The sequence below is a fragment of the Delphinus delphis genome, chromosome 2, assembly GCF_949987515.2.
Source record: "Delphinus delphis chromosome 2, mDelDel1.2, whole genome shotgun sequence".
Taxonomy (NCBI): domain Eukaryota; kingdom Metazoa; phylum Chordata; class Mammalia; order Artiodactyla; family Delphinidae; genus Delphinus; species Delphinus delphis.
This window is the reverse complement of record NC_082684.1, coordinates 177526071-177545447: the sequence shown is the minus strand read 5'-3', so window position 1 is coordinate 177545447 and position 19377 is coordinate 177526071. Positions and strand designations below refer to the sequence as shown.

At 42.9% G+C, this 19377-nt stretch overlaps 1 protein-coding gene across 7 annotated transcripts in view; it reads right to left on the bottom strand.

Moving 5' to 3' along the window:
• MPP7 (MAGUK p55 scaffold protein 7) overlaps positions 1–19377 on the bottom strand; it is a 248064-nt gene that overhangs the window by 145682 nt on the left and 83005 nt on the right. For all 7 annotated transcript variants that reach the window (XM_060006381.1, XM_060006379.1, XM_060006378.1 and 4 more), the window contains one exon: positions 12987–13105. In XM_060006381.1, coding sequence (XP_059862364.1) covers positions 12987–13105 — 119 coding nt within the window. The remainder of the gene's footprint in view (positions 1–12986; positions 13106–19377) is intronic.

Genomic DNA, 19377 nt, shown 5'->3' with positions numbered 1-19377 from the left:
GATAAAGCACGGAACACAGCTAACAAGAAGAAAGCAATGGAGGAGGTTTATGGTGATAATAATAACAACGGGACTCATGTACCAGGTCCATTTAAAGCATGTTTCATATGCTAATTCCTTCATTCCCGGTAAGAAGCATACAAGGTAGGCACTACCACTGTCTCCATTTACCATGTAAGGAAAAGGAGACACGGTGAAGTACAATCCTACGATTGCTACTATCATCTTACTGCTGGCACAGTGTTCCTGGCACAGCGAGAATCTGAGGCCAAGCAACACGGCTCCACAGCCCCAGCTCTAAGCCACTGCCTCGGATGTGTACTCACAAGAGGGGCCAGCTGGGTACCTGGACACACACAATACGCCTCAATATTCGCAAGGCAACTAGACAAATGCAATGAGAATGGAACGACTGCAAAAGCGAGAGCAAAAGGGAAAAAGAAGCAACAGAAGGTCCGAAGTTAACCTGAATGATGAAGTCGTCCTGGAGGTTACAAGACGCCTCCCTCTAGAAATTACCTTGGTCTCCTTCAGCCACATATGGAAACCACTCGTTGACGTAATGATTCTGAGCAGAGTGCCTAACGTACCAAAATAAACTTCAGGGAACATTACCCAGTCCCTCCCCCCAAATCAAATGGAGTTTACACCGAAAGTTTACTTGTGATTCTCATTTGTTTAGATCTGGGGACACATACCCTAGAAATACTGTTTAAAATGGCAGCTAGGTCTCCAAGCCAGCCCACAAGAGCATGTGAAATTTCCCTTGAACCTGGAGTTCTCTGTGAACAGCGTATGTGTTCCTGTACACCTTCCGACACAACCTAGAGAAGTGCGGACCTAGCTCTACGTGACCCTGCCACGTCATACTGCGTCAGGGCCCTGAGGAACAGCCTGCTCCCTTTTCGTCTCTGGGTCCACAACCATCGTCGGTCAATGTACTCTGAGAACCAATTCAGAGCATCAGGACCACGCTCATGGCTCAACAGCATCCCGGCAAGAGGACGCGAACTACTGCCTGCCCTCACGTTAAGGTAAGGCCTCCAGAAACAGCACAGTCCAGAGCTGGGGTGATAGGGAGGGATGACCCAGGGTACTAGGACTGCAAACACAGTTCACTAAGCCAGGCACTCCCCACCCGGGTATGTCCAATCACCTGCAGAACAATTCTGCAAACCCTAACCAAGGGGGGACAGGCGCCTCTCTGTGCCCAGCAACGCCACTGTTAGGTAGAAAAACCTAGAGAGGCTGGATGTTTCCCTACTGGAATTACGTCTCTGAAATTGGAGAATCACGGGAGTCGCCTCCACAAGGGAAGTGAGAGGGTTACTGACGTCCTGGCCCCATGCATTCTAGGGAATGAACTGGTCTTGAGTCAGGTAGGATACCCTGCACATTCATGTTTGTGGAGAATGTACGTTCTGTCAGTCAAATACGAATAAATGCAAATTCAGATGACTGTTCTAAAGCTAAGCATATTCAAATAAATATATAAATCTCACAGTAACTTTTTTTTTTTTTTTGCGGTACGCGGGCCTCTCACCGCTGTGGCCTCTCCCGCTGCGGAGCACAGGCTCCGGACGCGCAGGCTCAGCGGCCATGGCTCACGGGCCCAGCCGCTCCGCGGCACGTGGGATCTTCCCGGACCGGGGCACGAACCCGTGTCCCCTGCATCGGCAGGCGGACTCTCAACCACTGCGCCACCAGGGAAGCCCCTCACAGTAACTTTTAAAAGATGCTCTTCCATTATATTAAACACAGACCCGGCAGGAGGAAACAGCCCCATGGAGTATCCATGGTCCTTGCTCCTATTCACCCATCCCCAGTCCCAAGCAAATCTCTGAAAAGGGTTACATATGGCCTCTGTTTTGAGAGAGTGAATTACAAGGGCAACAATTTACTCAGGGTCTCAGGAATTCCTATCTTCGGCAGACCTTACATATTTCTGTGCCTGAAAAAATGTAAGCTATAACGTAAGAAATAACTTCGTCTGGCCGCTCCAACAGAGCTGGCCGAACAGTTAGTTACCTTTGATTGGCCAAGGAGCGTTACCAGCTGCTGACACCCAATTCTCCGCTCTGTCAGACCAGGTGGCCAGGGATCATTTGCAATGTCGGCTGCCTTGTCCTTTTCCTCCCACCCGAGGCAAATGGTATTGCAGAGACAAGTAACATAACCTCCCCAACGGGTTTCCTCTCTGAACCTAACACCCCCTCTCCTCTCCAAAATCCTCTCCCCTCCAAAACAGCACAATTTGTTTCTGCAGAGCCCGGGACCAGTGTCTTGTTAAATAGCCTTTCAGCCTTGAATCTGATTTACTACCGTGTAAATATCACCTTTCCCCCCATATGATGCTTTTCGTTGCTTCTAGATTAAAGCAAGAGAAAAACATGGAGTGCCCGCGTGATTATAAAACCACAGCTCCATAAAATTCTCTCTCTCTCTTTATAGCTTGACTGTATCAATTATCCTGGAAATAACTACTCTCCAAGCAAGTCTCATGGTGCTAATGATTAAGAAAACTGGAATTAGTGAAAGATTAAGATCAAGCATCACCTTCCAGCTGGTTTTTCGTTTCCTCAGGTTTCCAGGTTGGAGATGTAACATTTTTAAAGTACATTCTCATTCACAGGTTGCTTTCTGAGCATCTGCTCAAGACTTATTTTCAGACTCAAGATTAAGATTTTCACTTTTAAAATTCTACCTAAATTCATGAGCATAAAAACTTCACAAATTCATATTAATGTGGAGACTGAAAATAACCCCCCGCTGAGTTATCCCTCACACCTTGCTCGCACTTCTCAGCTACTCTGCCCACGGTGTCATGCGTTTCATTAAAAACAAAACTGCAAGACATCTTTCAGAAGAGAAATCGAACATTTCCAATTGCAAATGTAATTTGGTAAGGAGCTATTATCCAAAATACATAAAGAACTCTTACACATCAGTAATCAAATGACAGCCAAATAAAAAAGATGGCAAAGGGAGATTTCTGGTTTCAGCTCAGACAGGTAAGGAGAATGGGAGTTGCAGGACACAGTGCCACTCTGAAATCAGGACAGACAGGAATGCAGAGTCGTGGCTGAAATCAGCAGGGACAGATGTTACTGGGGCCAGAAACTTGTAGGGACCCTTAACTGGTGACATTGACAAACTGATGGTGGGCAAACTGATGGTGGGCAAATCCAAGGGTTAAAAACTCCTGGGGACCCAGTCTTGGAGGAGACCCTTGCACTTCCCTCCGGGAGGCCCACCAAGTTCTCATGGTGACAGGAGAAAATCCCCTATTATTTCAAGCAGGGGAAGGAGAAAGGTAATCATTTTGAAATACAAAGGCCAAGAGCTTTCTCCATAACGAAGTCCTCCCCTCTAATGGAGGGGAGCTTTATTTGACCTGGGGAAAGGGCAGTAAGATAACTCTAGCCCCCTCTGGCCTTCCTGTCTCAAATAAGGGGAGAAAGGAAAGAGAAAAAAAAAAAAAAGAGGCTAAGAAATGTTTCTGAAGGCCCTCAGAGCCCAGAAGCTGATATTTAATCAGAAGATTATATAACAATTCCTCTCCCCTACAACTCACCACCATCAACAGGGCTCTAGTAAAGTAACAGTGGATTGTAACTGAGAGAGCCATAAGACACTGACTCCAAGGGAGTTCTTAAGGAAAGACAAAGGGGACAGGGGAGGGGAGACACTGAGAGCTACAGCCAACATTGAACACAGCCAGGTCAACATAAAAACTCACATGAAAAGCCTAATTACCTCAGTACCTATTACCCAATACATCATGTCCAACTTTCAACAGAAAATCACAAAGCATGATAAAAGGCAATAAAAACACGGTCTGAAGAGATAAAGCAAGCATCAGAACTAGACTCAACTCTGACACAGACTTTGGAACTATGAAACAGAGAACTTGAAATACGTGTGATAAACAGGCTAATGGCTCTAATGGAAAAAGTGGACAACATGCAAGAACAGACGGAAAATGTAAGCAGAGAGATGGAAACTCTAAGAGAGAATCAAAGTGAAATGCTAGAAATGAAGAACACCATAACAGAAATGAAGAATGCTTTTGATGTGCTCATCAGTAGACTGGACATGGCCAAGGAAAGAATCAGTAAGATTGCAAATATGTTAATGGAAATTCCCCAGACTGAAACACAAAGAGAAATAGGATGAAAATTTTAAAAAGGAACAGAATACCCAAGAACTACAGGACAATTACAAAAGGTGTTACATACACATAATGGGAACACCAGAAGGAGAACAGAGAGAGAAGAAATATTCCAAGTAATAATGGCTGAAAATTCTCCAAAATTAATGACAAAACACCAAACCACAGGCCCAGGAAGCTCAGAATACATCCGACAGAATAAATCCCCAGTAATCTACACTTTGGTACACCATACTCAAACTGCAAGACCCAAAAATGAAGAGAAAACCTTGAAAGAAGTTCAAGTGAAAAAACACCTTACCTATATAAGACAAAGACAAGAATTACATCAGACACCTCGTCAGAAACTATGCAAGCAGGAAGAAACTGGAGTGAAATATTTAAAGTGTTGAAAGGAAAACACAGCCCCCTAGAATTCTGCATCCAGTGAAGCTGTACTTACAAAGTAAAGGAGGAATAAACAAACAAATTTGAATTTAAGAAATCTGCTGTCAGTAGACCTGCCTTGCAACAAGTGTTAAAAGAAGTTCTTCAAGAGACAAGGAAAGTGATGTAGGTCAGGCACTCGGAAATACGTTAAGAAGAGAAGAGCATCAGAGTAGGAGTAAATAAAGGTAAAACAAAACTTTTAGTTTTATTATTCTTAAGTGATCTGATAACTGTTCAAATAGCAGCAACGTGCTGGGTGACTACAGTCTATGGATAAGTGAAATGAATGACAGCAGTGTTATAAAGGATGGGAAAAAAGGAATTAAGAAGATTCTTTATAAGGTACCTGCAACTACCTGTGAAATGGTACAGTGTTACTTGAAAGTAGACCTAGATTAGTTGTAATGCATGCAGCGAACTCTAGGGCAAGCACTAAGAAATCTTTGATATGTTAAGAAAGAATAAATGGAATCATATAAGGTGTTCTACTAAAAGCAGAGAAGGAAGAAAGGGTGATAAAAACGTAAAAAAACCCAAGTGTTATGAATAGAAATCAGTGGCAAATATAACTCAGCTATGTCAACAATCACTTTAAATATGAATGGTCTAAATATACCAATTAAAAGACAAAGACTGTGAGAGCAGATTAAATAAGGAAGAACCTACTGCCTACAAGAAACCCACCTTAAATATAAAGACACAGATCGATTAAAAGTAAAGGAATGGAGAAAGATAAACCATGCAAAGAAAGCTGGAGTACCTGCATCTATTTCAGACACAGCGAGAGCAGAACAGGGATATAGGGATATAAGGGATAAAGGAGGGAATTACATAATGGAAACGGGGTTATTTCTCTGAGAAAACATAACAATCCTTAACGTGTATGCACCTAACAAGACAGTGTCAAAATACATGAGGCAAAACTGGTAAAACTGCAAGGAGAGGGCTCCCCTGGTGGCACAGTGGTTAAGAATCCACCTGCCAATGCAGGGGACAGGGGTTCAAGCCCTGGTCCGGGAAGATCCCACGTGCCATGGAGCAACTAAGCCTGTGTGACACAACTACTGAGCCTGCACTCTAAAGCCCACGAGCCACAACTACTGAAGCCTGTGTACCTAGAGCCCGTGCTCTGCAACAAGAGAAGCCACTGCAATGAGAAGCCCATGCACCCAATGAAGAGTAGCCCCCTCTCGTTGCAACTAGAGCAAGCCCACCCTCAGAAACAAAGACCCAACACAGCCAAAAATAAATAAATAGATTTATTTTTAAAAAATTGCAAGGAGAAATGAACAAAGCCACTATCATACTCAGAAACTTCAACACTCTTCTATCAGTAATTGACAGATCCAGCAGGCAGGAAGTCAGGAAGGATATGGCTGAACCAAACAGCGTCATCAAGCAACTGAATCTAACATGCCATCTAACAACAGCAGTATACACGTTCTTCGCAGGCGCACACAGAACAAGACCGACCACATTCCGAGCCATGACACAGCTTAGCAAATCACACAGCATGTGCTCTCTGATCACATGGAGTTACAACAGAAATCAACAGGAAGCAGTAAAATCGCCAACAATTCTAATAACACACGGGCCAACGAAGACGTCTCAAGAGAGAGAAATTTTTTAAATACTTTGCAATAAATGAAAATACAACTTATCAAAATCTGTGGGATGCTGCAAAAGTAGTGGTTGGAGGGAAAGTATAGCATTGAAGGTAAGAAAAACAGAAAGAACTAAAATCAGTAACTTAAGTGTCTACCTTAGGAAACTGAGAAAGAAAGAGCAAGGAGAAAAAAAAAAGAATAAAATACAAGCAAAAAGCAATAGAACTGAAACAAGAAACAGGAAAACTCAATGAAACCAAAAGCTGGTTCTTTGAAAAGATTAACTGATAAGCCTACAGCCAGGCTATCCAAGAAGAAAAATGAGAGAAACACAAGTTACTACCAATAGCAGAGTCATCAGCATTATGAGTCCCATGGATGTTAAGAGATAACAGAAGATTATAAATAATTCTACGCCCTCAAATTTGATACATGATTCCACCAATTCCCTCAAAGATACAAGAGACAAAAACTCTCACACAAAGATAAACAGGTGATCTAAGTAGGCTTCTATCTATTAAAGAAACTGAATCAATAATTAATAACCTTCCCAAACAGCAAGCACTAGGCCCAGATGGTTTCACTGGTGAATTTGAGGGAAAAATCATCCCAATTCCCTACAAGCTCTTCCAGAAAAAATAAAAGCAGAGAGTGCACTTCCTAACTATACACCTAACCATATACCAAGCATTGCTCTACTACCAACACCAGATAAAGACATTACAAGAAAGGAAAACTACAGACTAGAATCTCTTATGAACAGAGACGTAAAAATCCTCAACAAAACATTAGCAAATCAAAGCCAACAATGTATAACACGAATTATACACCAAAACCAAGGGGCATTTTTCCCAGGAATGCAAAGGCTGGTCCAATATTCAGAAGTAATAATGTAAAATCCACCACATCAACAGGATAAGAAAAGTCATCTGATCATATCAAGAGATGCAAAAACTCATTAAAAAAAATCCAGCATCCACTTATGATAAAAACTCTCAACAAACTAGGAATAGAGAGGACTTCCTCAACTTGATAAAGAATATGTGTAAAAATACCTACAGCGAACATCATACTTAATGGTGAAAAGCTAGATTCTTTCCCCCTAAGATCAATAACAAGGCAAGGAGGTCCCCTCCTGCTCTCCATTCATACGCAATACTTTACTGAAATTCCTAACTAACGCTGTAAGAAAAGGAAACAAAAGGTATACAGATTAGGAGGGAAGAAATAAAACTGCCTCCGTTCATAGATGACATGATTATCTATGTATTAATAGAAAATGCCAAAGAATCAACCAAAAACCTCTGAAACCTACTAAGCGACTACAGCAAGGATTCAGGATACAAATTTAATATACAAAACGCAATTACTTTTCTATACACCAGCAATAAACAACTGGAATTTGAAATTAAGTTAGTATCCAAAAATTAGGTATAAATCTAACAAAATACGTACAGAATATAAATAAGTACAAAAACTCTGATGAAAGAAATCAAAGATGATCTCAATAAATGAGAGATAGTCCATGCTCATGGGCAAGAATACATAATATTAAGATGTCAATTATTCCCAGTTTGGTCTATCTATTCAACATAATCCCAATCAAAATTCAAGCAAGTTATTTTGTTGATATGACAAACTGATCCTAAAGTTTACATGAGTAGGTGAAAGACCCAGAATACCTGAAACAGTACTGAGAAGAGTGAGAGGACGGACACCACCCAACCTCAAGACTTACCATAAAGCTACAGTAATCAAGCTTCCCTGGCGGCACAGTGGTTAACAATCCGCCTGCCAATGCAGGGGACACGGGTTCAAGCCCCAGTCCGGGAAGATCCCACATGCCGCGGAGCAACTAAGTCCGTGCACCACAACTACTGAGCCTGCGCTCTGGAGCCCACGAGCCACAACTAATGAGCCCACACGCCACAACTACTGAAGCCCACGCGTCTACAGTCCGTGCTCGGCAACAAGAGAAGCCACCGCAATGAGAAGCCCGCGCACCACAACGAAGAGTAGCCCCCACTCGCCACAACTAGAGAAAGCCCACACACAGCAACGAAGACCCAACGCAGCCAAAAAAAATTTTAAAAAAGAAAATAAAAGCTACAGTAATCAAGAAGGTAGTATTGGTGAAAAAACAGACAAATAGATCAGTGGAACACAATAGAGAGCCCAGAAATAGACCCACACAATAAAAATCAACTGACCTTTCACAGAGGAGAAAAGGCAATTCAATGGAGACAGAATGGTCTTTTCAACAATTGATGCTAGAAAAATCGGATATTCAATATGCAAAAATTTGAACGTAGACATAGAAGTTACACCTTTCACAAAAATTAACTCAAAATCAATCACAGAGCTAAATGTAAAAATTGTAGAGGATAACAGAGGAGAAAACCTAGGTGACCCTGGGTATGGCAATGAGTTTCTAATCCATCTCCAAAAGCACGACCCATGAAAGAAAACTTAAGAGGAACTTTATTAAAATTAAAAACTTCTGCTCTGTGAGGACACCATTATGAAAATGAAGACACGTCACATGCTGGGAGAAAATATTTGCAAAACACATATCTGATAAAAGACTTGTACCCAAGAAAGACAAAGAAATGATAAAACTCAACAATAAGGGGGAAACAACCCATTTAAAACACAGACAAAAGATCCGAATAGACACTTCAACAAAGAAGATACACAGATGACAACTAAGCAACGAAAAGATGCTCCACATCACGACATAAGAGAGCTGCAACTGAAACAGTCACGAGACACCATTACACACTTACCAGAACGGCCAACATCCACAAAACCGACACCACCAGATGCTGACAAGGATGCAGAACAACAGGCGCCCTCAGGCACCGCGGGCGGGAACGCAGAACAGCACAGCCGCTTTGAAGGCAGACTGGCAGCTTCTCAGGAAGCTCCAGTCTTACCACATGACCCAGGAACCATGCTGCTCGGCACTCACCCAGATGTGACCGGAAGACTCAACGCCCACACAGAAACCTGCACACAAACGGTTAGCGGAGTTGCATTCATAACTGCCCAAGGCTAGAAGCAACCTTGACGTGGGTGAGGAGAGAACCTGCAGCCCAGAGGAGCTGGCAGCCTCCATCCTGAAGACGCGAGCTTCACACCTGCCTCCTGGTGTTTGTACAATACAGTTATTTCTTTTGCCTGACCGCCCCCTCCTCCCGCATAAATCCTTACCTGAGCAACTCGGATTCAACATGCAGGTTTTAGCTTAAACTACCGAATCCTCCTTGAGCACCTCTCAGAGGCCAGCACTGAGGGAGACACCTCGCGTGTCCCGTAACAGCTGTGAACACGGGCAGCCCCGGGATGCTGCAACTGCCCATCGTTGCATCTACAAGCCCTCTGGGGGGCTGGAGACGCCAGAAAACAAGGGGCTGCACCCGCCCTGCCGGAAAGCTTAGCCCTGGGGACCTACACGGTGTCTGGCATACAGTAAGACGTCAACAAAGACAGCGCCAACAAAGCAATCAATCATCGGAAATTAAAACTACGTAACGCAATGTTATAAGGGTCTAGCGAGTTTTATCCTTACTCCTGTAAGACTGAAATCACAGAAATACACACAGTAATTCAATCACATCAGGAAATTTTTCTTGAAAATAATCTGTTTGTGTTTTGTTGAAATACTTCCGAATCCCAAAAGGATAAAATTCAGATTGCTACCTTTTTTTTCTCCTGTCCCCATACATGTATGCAACTATTTGAAAGGGGAGAAAAAGCATACACAGCTATTTAAAAGGTACTAAAAGTTTGATATTCTTATCCTAGAAATCCAACACAATTGTGAAATAAGAACAAAAATTTCTTGAAGAAACAAAACTACCAGGCTTCTTTACAATAAATATAATACAGTTATGGAAGTCTTTAAGCCACATCTTGTTCTAAAGTGAACTGAAACCAGAGTATAAAAATACATACAACGCCACTGAATAAAATAAAATGTAAGGTAAGTAAAGGAATCTCAGTAGGAGAAAACACAAGGATGGGAGATAAATTTAGAAATGAGGTTCAGACACAAACTACACGATTCATGGTTCTGTGTATTTGCAAAACGTGGGTCCAAAATGTGGCTGTACGCTGACTGATGATCTATCAGCTTCACTAGGTCATGTGAAAATGGATACCCTTGTCTTGCCTCACATTATATATGGTATTTCCTAGGTCTTCTACCAGTACCATCTTTCTTCTGACCTCACCCTCAGCCTAACCCTTTTTCAGGATCTCGTGCTCAGAGTTTTTATTATTCAACTTTTCTATTTAGAAGTTTTTCTTTAAAAAAAGAAATCCGCAGGTAACACAGTATAGGATCATCATAGCTCTTTTCCAGCGACAAGCTCACAACCTCCAGTACTGCCCCAGAGTGGAGCTCAAATTCCTACGGTGGCATGTGCTACACCGGCCACAGACCCTGACACCAAACCTACCTCTTCTTAAGCATATTTTACATCAGACCAGCAGGCTGTCTGCATTCAAAACCGTGTGGTGATTTAACAACCACTTTCTTTTTCACCTAAAAGAAGATGAGAACTGTGAAAAGCTGAGGCTAGCATAGAATCAGGTTTTACATCCACCCAGTTCTAACCCATATACCAACAGCGTCAGCTGCAGGCAGAAGAGCGTAACATCAGAGCACATTATGATTCAGTCTAAAAACAACTCTTTTCAAACAAATTCCTTTTGCTCTGCTGAGATTTACGTCCAGAAGCCGAAGCCTTCTCTCCTCCACCCTTCAGTAGAGGCACTTGGAAGCCAGCTAAGCAGGCTGTCCCGGCTGTTTAAACTACTGTCCCATGAGACCTCCCTCCTGCAGGGCATCCTAGGCTTTCCTACTTGAAAACTAACATAATGGGTCAGTCGGAGGACACCCTGGAGTGCCCAGTGGGGAGTGGGGAGTGGTTAAGAAAGGCAGGACGTACTAGAGTTACACACTAAAGCTAATTTTAAAAATACACTTTACGGCAACTACTGAAAAACGTTTGGGACAGTACACACGCTGTTATGCTATTTAAAATACTAGCAATATCAATTCATTTGCTGCACTGTTTTTATAAACCAGATATCGATAACAGTTTGCTTCCTAGCCACTTAATTACGGACACATCCTTGGAATAACAACCTATGCTGAAAACTCAACAACTAGTGTAATGAAAAAATTTTTTACACATTAGTCTTATTCTATTAATAAAAATAACAACCATCTCTGTCAATTCTTTTTGGTCCTTCACATGCTATGATAATTCATTTTTTCCTTAATAATTATATTTGCCTAACCTATATAACTACAAAAAGAACTAAGACCTTCGCTATCTTATTTGAAACTCACAAACAACCTTGTCAATAAGTATCATAATTTCCATTTTATAGGCAAGGAAACAGATAGTAGTCACGTTATAAATACATACAAACACACACACATCCATTGTTTGGGGGGCGTGTTTGTTTACTGATTAAGGAGTGATGACGCCATGTGAAACGTGTTTTATTCCTTCTCTCAAGAGATCAAATCAATCTAATCAAATCCATAACTATCCAACTTCCAAACATTTAATACAGGAATATTTTCATGACTGCCTCAGGAAGTGATAAACTTCATCAATTATAAGCCCAAAACCATTTCTACCACATCCCAAGAGAGCAACTAAAAGACCTAAAATTATTCAGAATACAAAGGTATCTTGGCAATTATAGAAAAACTAAATAAACCAATAAAGCACTCTTTAAATGTATCGCTATGAGAGTGCCGCATATCAACACGCTAACTTCTTGAGAACCGCCACTGCCTGAAGCCCACGACCTGCAGCAAATCTGACAAGAGAAAAACACAGTAAGTATTGTCCTGTCCTGTGAAGCAACCGTCCCTCAGAAGTCACTCACTTCCAAATACTATACATCGGTCAAAAAGCCTCTCATCACAACAGACAACATAACAGGTCGAGCTGAATGGAGGACGGGACCAGATACTGTTGAGGCGTACGTGTCCAGCTCGTCCAGCCTCGAGTAAGACTCTAAATTTCTTTCAGCTTGAGTTAAAAGAGAGAAAATGCAACTCGTATTTCCAGAAGCAAGAGTGGCATATTTTCCAGTAAGTTCCTTGTTCTCGTCTTGCTATTTTAAGAGTCCTGCTCACTCCCAGCATTGCTGTGCGGCAAGATCTGGTTTCTGGTGGCTGATCATTTCCACGGCGTGACGCACGGCTAAAACGGTCTCCCACACACTGCTTTTTATTCCTACTTAGCGTCCCTGTATTTATGCACAAAATTCCGTTTCAGTGGCACTGTGCCAGGAGAAGAAACAGCTTTGCTAGAGTTTCACTTGACTTTATTAGAGGAAATTATTTTAAATTAATGTAGCTGCTGAACAGCTGTCATCCTCAACCTCAGAAAATATATTCCTTCTAATTTTTGCTGCGAACATTTATTTATTTAAGTTAAATTCCAGCTCATGAACGTTGACCATGAGGAGTCTAACCCTTCCTGCTACTATTTCACATTCCTTTTCTAAACAAGGGCAAGCACGGGCATGCTCCATCAGTATGCACAGCCAGATCACCACCATTAAGTGAAATCATCTATGTATTTTTGGTGGAATCCTTTTAACAACTTCCACGCCCGGCAGTGAAATGGAACAAGGCTGTTTTGTTTTCAGAGGGCAACAATTTGATCTCTGGTTTACTAGATGGCGCTCAAAATATTTTTCCATATGTTTTTCCGCGAAGATCATCTGACAACAGCATGGTTTACCTTGACTAGTGAATGCAGGCTTTTTTCACCAAACACATCCCAGAGGAAGGTCAGGTCTTCCTGGCTGTCCACATGTGGCCGCAGCTGGGCTGGCAGAGCCGCCAGCAGCTCATACAGACCTATAAAATGGAAATAAAACACAAAGCGTCACCGCAGAGTGTGATCTCATTAATTTCGCTTAAGGTGTGTGAAACTGACAGCTGGAACGTGTCGCTTTTCCCGGATCTGTACTCTGGCCCATCAGGCAAAGCTCTTCTCCAAAGAAGCAAGGGAAGCTTTTGGGTTTTTAAATTCCAAAGATGTACGTATTAACAGGCCTGTTTTTACCTTATGCGGTGGTCATTTTACAGTCCTCCAAGTTTACATAACCCGAGACAGAAAATGTGTACAAGCTTTCAAAAAAAAAAAAAAAGAAAATGCATACATTCCTTTCCTTAATCGTTATTACATTTCCCTCAATGTTAGCCAAAAAGTGAAGTGAGTCATGAATAGGAAAAACTTCTTTAGAAGAGAAAATTGATAGCATGGTCCATTAAAATGGTTTTGTGGTTTCCAAAGAGTTCCTAATAATATATAGCTTCAAAAACATTTGCGTTACTGAACGTCCAAAATCAAGTTCCCAGAAGTAAGCCAGAACAAACCATACTTGGTGTGGCACTATTTGTAGCCACGCTTTTTTTTTTAAAAAAAAAAACAATGACAACAACAAACTGCGTAGCACTTAGGCTAAATGAGACTCTAATTTGGAGGTACGTGATACCCCTGGAAAGAGTCAAGGCAACAGATGCAGGTTGCGCGTGCTCCCACTGGAAGCTCCCTGCAAGCAGACAGTAGCGCAGTGTCCTGGGAGCAGCCTGCACTGACCATCCGTCTCGTCCCCGGGACGGCAGACTCCTGTCCAAGAAATGCTGCAGCAGTGCTTGCCCGGGACTCTTCAGGGAGGTGACCTGGCAGAAGTCAGCATCAACTCAGAGCTCATGTTTCATTTTCCAGCGGGATTCCATGAGGTAAAAAGGACAAAATTCTTTTTATTTCTGTCTGCTGTCTACAAAAACACCGAGACCTCCTGGGGTCTACAACACATGGGACTGTTGCTATTTCTGGTCTGAATAAGAGCTGCTGTTCATTAGAAAGACAGCTTTACAAGATATTTAACCAGCGAAAACTCATAAATTATGGACTTCTGATTAGCGTGTCTGTTATCTTTCCAAAGCCTTATAATACTCTGATAACCAGTGATGATTCACAACCACATGCATGGGTACCACTTTGGAAGTCAGATACGAAACTTGAGAGATTTGATCAAACTGAAACATTCCTTGGGCTGTATTTGGCCAAAAAGATCCAAAATACTCCAGACAGGATAAAAGAAAAAAAAAAACCTTCTCTCAACTGCATTCTTAAGTATTCTTGGTGGTTTATATTTATTCTCATAAAAACCTGGCATCCTGCCTAAACTAGCTCTTATTTACAATTCAGCAAAAATATTTTTACGGTAGCTCAACCTAAGTCAACGTATAATGATACAGGTCTCACTTTATACAAATATATACACACACACACACACAAATGTAATGTAATCACAATCGCCAAGATCAGAGATTCAAAACATGAAATTATGTAAAAAGAACGTAGAATTTCACTATTTTATTATTGATTTCAAGAGTGGTAAAAATGATTACCTATTCCTTAGTAATATCATTAGGGTGGAAAGACACTAATTCAACTGTGATATAATTTATGTGGTACAGTTCATGGGGGATTCAATAAGTTTAAATAAGTTAATACACTTGAACAGTCCTGCACGTGGTAAGTACTCAATGTTTCATATTGATGGTGAGTGTGACGGTGAGTGTGATGGTGAGAGCGATGGGGAGTGCGATGGTGGGTGCGATGGTGGGTGCGACGGTGGGAGCGACGGTGAGAGCGATGGTGAGAGCGATGGTGAGTGCAATGGTGAGAGTGATGGTGAGTGACGGTGTCATGGTGAGAGTTATGGTGAGTCATGGTGAGTGCGATGGTGAGAGCAATGGTGAGAGCGATGGTGAGAGTGACGGTGAGTGTCATGGTGAGAGTTATGGTGAGAGTCATGGTGAGTGCGACGGAGAGTGCGATGGTGAGAGCGATGGTGAGTGTGATGGTGAGTGTGATAGTGAGTGTGATGGTGTGATGGTGACAGTGACGGTGAGTGTGACGGTGAGTGTGACGGTGAGTCATGGTGAGTGTGACGGTGAGTGTGACGGTGAGTCATGGTGAGAGCGATGGTGACTGTGATGGTGAGAGCAACGGTGAGTGCAATCGTGAGTGCGATGCTGAGAGTGATGGTGAGAGTGATGGTGAGTGTCATGGTGAGGGCGATGGTGACAGCGATGATGAGGGCGATGGTGAATGCGATGGTGAGAGCAATGGTGAGTGCAATTGTGAGAGTGATGGTGAGAGTAATTGTGAATGTAATGGTGAGTGTGATGGTGAGAGTGACGGTGAGTGTTATGGTGAGTGTGACAGTGAGAGCGACGGTGAGAGCGACGGTTAGTGCGACGGTGAGAGCGACTGTGAGAGCGACGGCGAGTGCGATGGTGAGTGTGATGGTGAGAGTGATCGTGAATGTGATGCTGAGTGTGATGGTGAGAGTGATAGTGAGTGTGATGGTGAGTGTGATGGTGAGTGCAATAACCACTGGGTTACTGATTTTGACTGTTATTCATCATTAGCATTACTAAAAATGCAGAAGTTCGGATCAAACAGACAGACCTAGATTCAAACCCCAGGTCTATACGCATTTCACATCACTTATCTGAACCTCGTTTCCGTCACGTGTTGAAAAAGAAATGGTAATGTACACGTGGTAGAACTGCACAGAATACACACACACACACACACTCACGAGCACATGTGAAACCGAGGACATCTGAAAAACGTCAACCGATGGCATGGATGACGATCTCCGAGTTGTGACACGCTACTACAGTTATGCAAGATGTTACCACGGGGGGAACTGGTGAAAGTACACAGGATTTCTTTGTACTATGTCTTACAACGTGTGACACTGTAATTATCTCGAAATAAAGCTGAAACGTGCAACAGTTGCTGTAAGAATTCAATGGAACGATTGACAGGGTGGGCACTTGATTAAAATAACGATGCTCTTCTTTCCTTAGTGCGTCTCCTTGCAGCGAACGTCTCAGTGCATTGCTTCCGAGGGAAAACAACAGCTTAGAGACACTGCCAACTGGACATGACACCATACTCAGAAAAGAAACCACCCGCGTCTTTTCCATATGGGAGTTGTTCACTTTCCCCACGTACACCTTAGCTTCTTGTGGGAATAAGCCATGTTGGGTTTAATTTTCAAATAGTAGTAACTTCTCTGTTAGTCAAAGCTCAGAAGCCCGAGTGTTCTGTGTCTCCAGCTTTATGCAATCCTCATTCGTATGGTCCTCGAGCGGCAGTAACACTTGCTTCTCTTCACCTCCCACATGTGGTGCCAGAGGACAAGGCCAGAAGAGACAGGACGATGCCGATCATTTCTAAATTTAAAAGATGGTTAGAAGAGCTCCTAGGCCAGGGCTGTATGTAGTGTCAACGCAGGCAACGAGGAAACCATCACTTCCACTCAAATCAGCAATCCCGGCCCCAGAAAGCACCTCGGTCCACGTCTAAAGCTGGGTCTGTGATTCCACGTGTGCTTTAAAGCGTTCCTATATTCAGTTCCCAAGTCCCAATCATGAAGAATACTATGAAAGCCAAATAGTTTGGGTCCTTGAGATTCAGAGGGCCAGTAAAGAGAGCTGAGACAGCTCGGCACGTCTTTAAAAATTTTACCTAAATCCACTTGTTCCCTGCGCCATGAAACTTATCCTGTGCTCCTCTGTGGTCACCCCAGTTCATTCTAATAAACGTCTACGGCACCTGTGAACCCAGCGCATCCCTAGCTCTGAAGGTCTAGGACAAATCGGACGTGATTCCTGTCTGCGGGCGTCTACAGCGTAGACGACACCACAGGCTATTAGCAAAGCGAGTGCAGGACAGGGTCAGGCTGTGGAGGCAAGGGAAGGGGCCAGTCCCTCCAGGGGAGGGGACAACCTCAGGAGACCCTTCAGCAGGAACAACGCCGAGTCAGGGCTACGAGGGCTGCAGGCCCAAGAATCAGTATGCGTGAAGCTCTCAGAGCTGGAGCCCTGGGGACAGCACTAAGCGTAGAACATACCACCCTCTCCCCGGGGACCTTACAGTCTCGGATGACACAGAACGCATCTCATACACGAGCAAACACCAAGCAATCCTATTGGTCCAGGTAAACAGCCCAAACGTTTTCCCTTCCAAGTGAAATAAACAGATGTTTAGGCAGCTGAAATAAATGAGTCATTTTCAGGGATGTCTCTAATATTTAAATTGTAATTTAGTTAGAAACATACACTTTGAATTATCTATTAAGTAAAATACATTAACTCAGATATTTAGTTTTTGCCCCAGTTGCCCATTTCACGCAACCATTTTATTTAAATTCTTCAGAGTGAAGTTGCTCCTCATCATGAGATCATGTTCGCTTCTAGGTCAGTTGAGGCACAGCACTGCTTTGAATGTGGGAGACGCCGTCACTGAGAATCTGGGTGAAGTTGATGGTTTTTCATTTGTTCTGTGGCTCTACGTTTTTGATCAACAAAACCACTTACCTGCTCTTTAAAATTCTATCAACTGCAAATGCGAGGTTTTTAACCCCTCTCCAAGGAATAACTAGATCTGGTTTAAACCAGATTGTCTCCTTTTATAAAAAACAATTCTGCCAAGGGAGCTCTCAGTAATCCCCAAAATTATGAATTTCGGTTATATGTGAGTAATTTTGGCTTCTCCATTCAACACACATTTTTGTGCACGTAAATACACAGAGAACGCTCTCTCTAAGAGATTCTGTAAGGACCTGAATACACGCCAGCTCTCTCTCCTCAACGAGATCATTTTACAGAGGGAAAAAAAACTCACCTCCTATTTGGGCACATACGATAATAAGACACTGTCAAGGATGCCTGTGGATTTCAATAAACTTATTTCATAAAAGTGTTCCAACAGAAAAAAGCAGTATTTTTAAATTAGTGTATTTTATATATTGAGAGAAAAGAAATCAATAAGAGCAAAACTTAAATAGGTCGAGGGTGACTCGATTAATATGTGCAATGATTATTCTAGGAATTTTAAGAGAGCAATCAATGAAGGTCAGAGAAGCCTCTAATGGAGCTGGCAGGATAGATCTGAAGGGGGGAACACAGGGCCCAGAAGGGTGATCCTAAACTGAGGGCTAATGAATGTGTTCACAGTAACAGGAGCCAATCGCAGAGAGATGCGAAGATGCTTCGAAGATCTCCGAGTTGGCTCCTGAAGCCTACTGTCTAGGAACAAAGTACTGTAATCTCTTCTCCTCTTTCCAGAGGAAGGTTAGATGGCAAATGCTGGCTGTCTGACGTCACGAAGAATAATATCGTAAGGAGAATGCTTTCCGTACAGTATAAACTGCCCATTCTGCGAGCCAGTTCATTGAGTCAGCACATGTGTGGACCACAATCTTAATTTAATCACTTACGTACTTGATTGGAGCTCCATGTGCTACAGCTGGCTTCTCTGCAGCCTTGCTGCACTGCAGGGTAAAATACTTGTCATTTTCCTTAAAGATAAAAAAACTACAGTCGTCCCCTGGCATCCGTGGCTCACTGGCCCCAGGACCCGCCTAGGATCCCCAAATCCATGGAAGCTCACATCCCACAGCCATCCTCCCTATCTGTGGTTCCACAACAGCAGATTCAACCAAACGCTGACCACGCAGCACTGTATTTACTGAAACCATCTGCATATTAGTGGACCTGGGCAGTTCAAACCCATGTTGTTCAAGGGCCAAGTGTAAGCACTTTTTCTCCCTCAACAAAACCTACGGTCAGAGTATGTTCTTGATGCCTTCTGGGGCAACACACACAGACGGTCAGCAGTAGTATTTTACAGGCAGATATTAATACTTTGGTGCTTCAGCAACTTCAAGTAAGTTGGCCTGCAATTTTTTTTTTTTGCAATATCTAGATAAGAGTACTACTGTAAAGCTGCAGTCACACCCCCCTCAGGAGCCTGTGTGGGTAACAGGCAGGGGTTCAGCCAAGGGCTGTGGGAGGCAGGCAGCACTGACCCGACGCACCCGAGGCCACAATACACTGACCAGAAGATGAAGTGTCATCACCCTGCATGAAAACTTCATGACTTCATAAGATCACCAATTTACTTAAATATATGATAGCAATTTTAACTGTGGGCAAAGCTTCCTATCATCATAGTCAGACCCCTAGCGATTTTCACCCTGCCTAATAAAACTAGCTATTGGGGCTTCCCTGGTGGCGCAGTGGTTGGGAGTCCG